This window comes from Gobius niger (genome assembly GCF_951799975.1).
Source record: "Gobius niger genome assembly, chromosome: 22".
NCBI classification, from domain to species: domain Eukaryota; kingdom Metazoa; phylum Chordata; class Actinopteri; order Gobiiformes; family Gobiidae; genus Gobius; species Gobius niger.
The window spans coordinates 7,716,009-7,724,496 of NC_136873.1; the positions used below are offsets into that span (position 1 = coordinate 7,716,009).

The 8,488-nt window shown below is 33.6% G+C and overlaps 2 protein-coding genes across 2 annotated transcripts in view; both read right to left on the reverse strand.

The window, feature by feature from the left end:
* The window catches only part of phpt1 (phosphohistidine phosphatase 1), a 207,046-nt gene that overhangs the window by 131,518 nt on the left and 67,040 nt on the right, over nt 1-8,488 (reverse strand). The gene's annotated exons all lie outside the window — the stretch shown is intronic.
* Nucleotides 7,505-8,488, reverse strand: part of LOC306981491 (glutamine synthetase-like) — a gene marked incomplete at its 3' end in the record, with an annotated part of 13,545 nt that continues 12,561 nt past the window's right edge. The window contains exon 7 of the mRNA XM_079581099.1: nt 7,505-7,673. Coding sequence (XP_079437225.1) covers nt 7,505-7,673 — 169 coding nt within the window. The remainder of the gene's footprint in view (nt 7,674-8,488) is intronic.

An 8,488-nucleotide genomic window follows, 5' to 3' on the forward strand; every position in this document is an offset into this window, starting at 1 on the left:
CATCAAAAAAGTGACAAAAATCCAGCAAAAAAGTGACAAAAATCCATCAAAAAAAGACAAAAATCCAGCAGAAAAAAGACAAAAATCCATCAAAAAAGTGACAAAAATCCATCAAAAAAGTGACAAGAATCCATCAAAAAAGTGACAAAAATCCAGCAAAAAAATGACAAAAATCCAGCAAAAAAATGACAAAAATCCAGCAAAAAAAGACAAAAATCCAGCAAAAAAAGACAAAAATCCAGCAAAAAAGACAAAAATCCAGCAAAAAATAGACAAAAATCCAGCAAAAAAAGACAAAAATCCAGCAAAAAAGTGACAAAAATCCAGCAAAAGTGAAAAAAATCCAGCAAAAAAAAGACAAAAATCCAGCAAAAAAAGACAAAAATCCAGCAAAAGTGAAAAAAATCCAGCAAAAAAAAGACAAAAATCCATTTAAAAAAAAGACAAAAATCCAGCAAAAAAATGACAAAAATCCAGCAAAAAAATGACAAAAATCCATCAAAAAAGTGACAAAAATCCATCAAAAAAGTGACAAAAATCCATCAAAAAAAGACAAAAATCCAGCAGAAAAAAGACAAAAATCTATCAAAAAAGTGACAAAAATCCAGCAAAAAAGTGACAAAAATCCAGCAAAAAAAGACAAAAATCCATCAAAAAAGTGACAAAAATCCATCAAAAAAGTGACAAGAATCCATCAAAAAAGTGACAAAAATCCAGCAAAAAAATGACAAAAATCCAGCAAAAAAATGACAAAAATCCAGCAAAAAAAGACAAAAATCCAGCAAAAAAAGACAAAAATCCAGCAAAAAAGACAAAAATCCAGCAAAAAATAGACAAAAATCCAGCAAAAAAAGACAAAAATCCAGCAAAAAAGTGACAAAAATCCAGCAAAAGTGAAAAAAATCCAGCAAAAAAAAGACAAAAATCCAGCAAAAAAAGACAAAAATCCAGCAAAAGTGAAAAAAATCCAGCAAAAAAAAGACAAAAATCCATTTAAAAAAAAGACAAAAATCCAGCAAAAAAATGACAAAAATCCAGCAAAAAAATGACAAAAATCCATCAAAAAAGTGACAAAAATCCATCAAAAAAGTGACAAAAATCCAGCAAAAAAATGACAAAAATCCAGCAAAAAAATGACAAAAATCCAGCAAAAAAAGACAAAAATCCAGCAAAAAAAGACAAAAATCCAGCAAAAAAAGACAAAAATCCAGCAAAAAAGACAAAAATCCAGCAAAAAAAGACAAAAATCCAGCAAAAAAGTGACAAAAATTAAAAATTTGAAAAAAAAAATAGAAAAAAAATATATATATATATCGATTTTTTGCGATTATGCTAATTTTGCAATCGTTTACTGTTGTAATCGAAATCGTAATCGAATTTCGATTAATTGCACAGCCCTAGCAAAAGTTTCAAATTTATATCTCTGAATGTAAAAAAGTTTCCCTATTCACCTACAGCAGGGGTTTCCAAAGTGCGGCCCGAGGGCCAAATGCGGCCCTCGTACCAATTTTTGGTGGCCACACATTGCCAGAGATGGTCATTTTACTCCAATTTGAATAATTCCACGCAATTAAAACCTCAAAAATGAACATTTATTGTGGGACTGAGCTGGCATTGTGGTTCTAAGTGTGTGGAATGGTTTCAACCTCTCTTAAATATACGCAGTTGAACGTTTGAATGCATTGACCACTGATCGGTGGATTCGTTATACATGTCAGTATATGGCCCCCGGGGAAAAAAGTTTGGACACCCCTGACCTACAGCGTCTGGCCTTCAGAAAAGTGATGCGTTTGTTTGATGAGGACACGCCGAGTCAGGGCTCAGGACACCGACTTTCCACTGGGTCAAACGCCCTGGGACCATCGCCCACGGGACACCCAGCCGAGCAGAAAGGGCCTCAGGGAGAAAACAGAAGGGGACACGCCAGATGAGACACTGGCACAGTTTGGCACATGAGCAGACGCTTGGCAAGTGATCCCCATGATCGGTGCCAAATCTCCTTCTCTTTCTCTGAAGTAACGTCTCATCTGGCGTTGAGGAAGTTTGCGGTTTTGGCCCGGTGTCAGAGTGACTGACACGGTTCCCAAAGACGCCCGACTTGTAATTCTCCTTCAAAGCCTGTGGTTTTGATGCGGAACCACATCAGAGGAAGATGCATGCTTGAGTACAGTACAGGCCGCTTTGTCCCAACACCTGCCCTCATCCCGGAGAAAGAGCTCTATCCTCAGTCCATCACCTACTGTAAATGCAGTGTAACTCCCACCTGAACCGAGCACATTTTCTCCAGTTTGGCTTTACCCCAGTCCAAAAGCTTCTGGAAAAAAAGTGTGAAAATAGCGACAAAACTGAGACGAAAACAATGATGGAAATGTGACGAAAAAGTGATGAAAAATTTATGGAAAAGGGGCAAAAATGGCACAAAAATGCTACAAGAAAATTGACAAAAATGTGATGAAAATTTGACAAAAATTTGGTAAAAAATGTACGAAAAAATGAATAAAATGTGACAAAAAATGAAAAATTCGTCAAGTTTTTGCGTCAATTTTTTCTTCATTTTTTTGTCACATTTTTGTCATTTTTTCATAAATTTTTTGTCACTTTTTTTTGTCAATTTTTTCTTAAATTTTTTTATCATTTTTTTGTACTTTTTTGGTCACATTTTTGTCACTTTTTTGTAATTTTTTGTCAATTTTTTGTCAATTTCTCAAAAAAATGTGACAAAAAATGAAAAATCCGTCAAATTTTTGCGTCAATTTTTTCTTCATTTTTTTGTCACATTTTTGTCATTTTTTGTCAATTTCTTGTGACATGTTTGCCACTTTTTCATACATTTTTCGTCACTTTTTTTCGTCAATTTTTTCTTCAATTTTTTATCATTTTTTTGTAATTTTTTGGTCACATTTTTGTCACTTTTTCATAAATTTCTGTCACTTTTTTGTCAAATTTTGTCAATTTTTTGTCATTTTTTCGTCAATTTTTCGTCAATTTTTTGTCCATTTCTCAAAAAAATGTCAAAGGTCAAGGTCAAGGTCAAAGTTTATTTATAAAGCACATTTAAAATACAGTTGACACTGCCCAATGTGCTGTACATGTTTCAGTGAGAGACAAATATATATATACACACTGTACAAAATAACAACATGGAATGCTCAACTCGTCACATTTTTGTCACTTTTTCATCAATTTTTCGTTGCTTTTTTGTCAATGTTTTCTCACTTTTTTGTCACATTTCCATCATTGTTTTCGTCTCAGTTCTGTCGCTATTTTCACACCTTTTCTCCAGAAGCTTTTGGACTGGGGTAAAGCCAAACTGGAGAAAATGTGCTCGGCTCAGGTGGGAGTTAAGGGGTTATTAATCCGTTTTGAAGGAAGCCAGTGCACTTGTGGGTGCGTCACCTGATCCAAGAGACTCAGACAAAAAAAATGAGGCGTCAGCTCTGTCGTAATTAACTCTAATTATTTCCCGGTTCAAACTGGACCTGCCACATTCTTCAGGCAGAGAGGCGCTGACAGACGGCATTCCTCGCTCAGCTGATGAAAGAAATCACCTGGATTGTTTTTCCAAGCACTGCCCTGATGTTACGTCATTTCTCTCTCTTGTGGTTAATATAGTGAGGCTGGTTTGTGAAGAGGAATGAATCGGGGTTTTATGCTTTTTTTAATCACATAGCACCAGTCTATATCACACTACTGTCTGTAAATGCAGTAAATTAGAATAACTGCCTTGTATAAAATGTCTCTCTCAAAATGGCTGTAGTGAATGTCTTGAAATAGGCCTCTGTCTCTTTAAGAACCTTGACTCCCACCTGAACCGAGCACATTTTCTCCAGTTTGGCTTTACCCCAGTCCAAAAGCTTCTGGAAAAAAACGGTGAAAATAGCAACAAAACTGAGACGAAAACAATGATGGAAATGTGACAAAAAAGTGAGAAAACATTGACAAAAAAGGGACAAAAAATGGATGAAAAAGTGGCAAAAATGTCACAGGAAATTGACAAAAAATGGACAAAAAAAATACAAAAATGTGATAAAAATGTGACAGAAAAATGACAAAAATGTGACAAAATGTGACAAAAAAACACAACAATTTGATTAAAAAAATGACAAAAAACGACAAAAAATTGACAAAAAAATGACCAAAAAAGTGATAAAAATTTGGCAATAAAAATTGAAAAAAAAGTTGAAAAAAAAAGTGACAAAACATTGACAAAACAGTGACGAAAAATGGATGAAAAAGTGGCAAAAATGTCACAGGAAATTGACAAAAATACAAAGATGTGACAAAAAAACACAACAATTTGATAAAAAAAATGACAAAAAACTACAAAAAATTGACAAAAAATGACAAAAAAAAAAGACAAAAATGTGAGAAAAAATAAATAAAAAATTTGATTAAAATTTGACCAAAAAAATACAAAAAATTAACCAAAAAATGACAAAAAAAATGGCAAAACAAATTTGAACAAAAATTGAAAATAAAAATGACAAAAATGTGACAAAAAATGACAAAAAATGTGATTAAAATTTGACCAAATAAATTACAAAAAATCGACGAAAAGATGACAAAAAATTGAAAAAAAAATGGCAAAAATTTAAAAAATATTGAAAATAAAAATGACAAAAATGTGACAAAAAATGACAAAAAAGTTACAAAAATGAGTTGAATACCCAACAAAAAAATGATGGCAAAAAAAATCTGATGACGTGAGGAAAAAGATCCTCTCAGTTCAGGCGGGAGTTAAGAGGTTGAAAACAAAAAAATAAAAGTAAAATATGACAATTTGACATAGAACTGTCATCATTTTTAAAGTTTTTATTCTTTATCATTTTATTTGTTATACATTAACACCTCCACACCTAAAATTGAAATACTGATCTTCTGAATCACATGGGAAATGCTGTGATTCCCCGTCGAGGAACAAACAGCAGACCTTCAGTCTAAAGATAAAGATAAAAGCTTTATTTGTCAAACACATGTTAACATACACCATGCATAGTTCCGGCGGCCATTTTGAATACCACAGTAGAATTATGCAGTACTACAACATGTAACAATATCTCTACTCAGGATGAAAATGAAAGACATATTATTGACAGTTGCATTTTATTTACTCATATATTCATTGTTTAAGAAGATAACAGTAAAAACACGGCCCACATTTACGTGATATAACCAGAAAATGTGTCACAGACGTAGCAGCTCTGTCTGTGGAGCTACAGCAGGATTTAGTAAAGATCTGATTCACTCTGAAGACTAAATGAACACATCAAAGAGGAAACAGAAAACCTTTCTCTGTGTTTTTTACAGTTTGTCACGTCAACAGAGTCTCAGTCTGAGTCAGTGTTTGAGCTGCTCAAGACGATAGCATGCTACAGGTTAGCAACTGTCAACCATTGGCTTCAACAGGATAAACACATGTGTGATTTTAAAAAAAATATCTATATATTTTTTTTTATTGCTTTTTGTGCTCATGTCAGGTAGTAATATTTATGTTGCAAGTCACATGGTCTACACACAACATGTTTTGATTTTTTTTGTCCCTTTTTCACCCGTTCCCTCCACCATGTTCGCCCCCCGTGCCACACGTCTCAAAACACAGACAAAACACAGAAAGCTGAAATTAAAATAGATATATCACAGCTATGGCGACAGCACTATATAGACAGATTGAAAAATAATAATAATAAAAAAAAAAAAAGAAATAAAAAAAATTATCAACAATAACAATGACAATAACATCTGAAAGGCCTAGTTTTCAAACATGTATATGCAGATAAGTAAATTTTAAAAAAGAATTGGGGAATGAAACGTGAGAAAATGTGAAGATATTTAGTTGAAGCTAAATGCTAACCGGTAGCATGCTAACGTCTTGAGCAGCTTAACCCCTTAACTCCCACCTGAACCGAGACCATTTTGGCTTTACCCCAGTCCAAAAGCTTCTGGAAAAAAGGTGTGAAAATAGCAACAAAACAGAGACGAAAACAATGATGGAAATGTGAGAAAAAAGTGAGAAAACATTGACAAAAAAATGACAAAAATGTGACAAAAAAGTGAGAAAACATTGACAAAAAAGTGACAAAAAATTGACGAAAAAATGACAAAACTGTGGCAAAAGTTGACCAAAAAAATTACAAAAATGTGATAAAAAAGTGACAAAAGGTTTATAAAAAATTGACGAAAAAATGGACGAAAAAATGTCAAAAATGTGACAAAAAAAATTACAAAAATGTGATAAAAAAATGACAAAAAAGTTACAAAAATGAGTTGAATACCCAACAAAAAAATGATGAGTTAAGAGGTTAAGCAATGATTACGAGTACATAAAAATCCCACTGTCGATCAGTTGTCTTTCATTTCTATCCTAGAGATATTGTCACATGTTGTCGTACTGCATAATTCTACCTCGGTATTCAAAACGGCTGCCATAACAACAAAAGTCACATGACTGAAAGGCATTGGCCCTGATCATGAAGTCGCCCTGTTGTCCAGTATTTGGCATTTGGTCCTTTCTGCAAAAACGACCAGAACATCCACAGTTTAGGGGCTCATCTCATTTCCACACCTTGGTTTAGAAGGACAGTGTAGCCTCTTTGTTTTTGGATGGACAGAGTATTCCAAAAGCGAGATCTGTGGGAGTATTTTAACCTCTTAACTCCCACCTGAACGGATCTCATTCTATCCAGTTTGGCTTTACCCTAATCAAAGAGCTTCTTTGGAAAAAAGCACCAAAACACCCACAAAAAATGAGAAGAAAACAAGGATGTAAACGTGACAAAAAAGTGACAAAAGTTAATCAAAAATTCAACCAAAATTCAACCAAAAAGCGACAAAAACTCAACAAAAAAATGACAAAAATTCATAAGAAATTCAACAAAAATTAGCAAAAACTCAAGACAAAAAAAGACAAAAATTCAACAAAAATGTGAAAAAACTCAACAAAAAAGTGACATGAATTCAACAAAAAATGTGACAAAAATTCATCATAAATTCCACCAAAATCTGAAAAAACTCAACAAAAAAATGACAAAAAATTAACAATAATTCAACAAAAATTCAACAAAAATGTGAAAAAAATCAACAAAAAAAGACAAAAAATCAACAAAAATTCAACAAAAATGTGAAAAAACTCAACAAAAAAGTGACATAAATTCAACAAAAAATGTGACAATAATTCAACAAAAATTCAACAAAAATGTGAAAAAACTCAACAAAAAAAAGACAAAAATTCAATCAAAATTCAACCAAAAAGCGACAAAAACTCAACAAAAAAAGACAAAAAATCAACAAAAATTCAACAAAAATGTGAAAAAACTCAACAAAAAAGTGACATAAATTCAACAAAAAATGACGAAAATACAACAAAAATTCAACAGCAACAACGCGTGGAAAAAGATCAGTTTTGTGGGTCTTAGCTTTCAAATGAGTTGCTACACAGGCCTATATAACAGCCAAAGAGGACGGAATGCATTTGGTTTAGGCGGGTGGTAGGAGGTTAACAGGTGGATCACAGCTCCGTCCCGGGGGGAGATGACCGGCCCTCGGTTCCACACGCTGAAGCCGGGCCCCGCCTCAGGCCTTCCTCACGATGCGGCCGCTCTTCCTCAGCTCCCTCGCCCGATCCGAGCGCTGCGACTGGCCGCCGGCCCGGTACAACGCCCGCACACACCCGCGCCCTGCACAACAAAGGACGCACAGCTCGTGAGTCAGTAATTAGAGCTGTCATTACGCCTTCAGTACGTACACTGCGTTCCTAATTATTCAAATTGACATTAATCTCAGACGCCTGTGAGGATTAGTTGTCAGGTAAGTCCAGTTAAAGCACAGTTACACAATGGAAATAACTTTTTTCACTCAAACTTGGCTGTAAATACTGTTTAAGTGACGCTAGCCCGCAGTTAGCTTTGCCCGTTAGCCTGTTAGCTTCTTCTTCGTGATTCTATTAGTGTGTATTGGTGACGCCGATCCGATGCCAGTCAAGTTGCAATTGTGGTTTTCTATTAACACTTGTATTACCCCCACAGGGACTACAGGAAGGATTTATTAAGGTAAACACATTACTTTGTACTGCTTTAACCTCTTAACTCCCGCCTGAACCGAGAGGATGTTTTTCCTCACGTCATCAGATGTTTTTTCCAGATTTTTTTTTTTGGGTATTCAACTTATTTTTGCTCCAGTTTTGTCTTTTTTTGTCGTTTTTTGTCACATTTTTTTCTTTTTTTTTCTTCTTTTTTTTTTTTTTTTTTTTTCCGTCAAATTTTAGTATTTTTTTTGGTTAAATTTTAATCACATTTTTGCAAAATTGACCAAAAAATTACAAAAATTTGGCAAAAAAATGACAAACATTTGACAAAATGTTATAAGAAAATGCAAAAATATGATAAAAAATTTGACAAAAAAATTATGAAAATTTGACAAAAATCACAAAAAAGACCAAAAATGATTTTTTTTTTAAAATGCTGAAAAAAATGACAAAAAAACGATAAAAAAT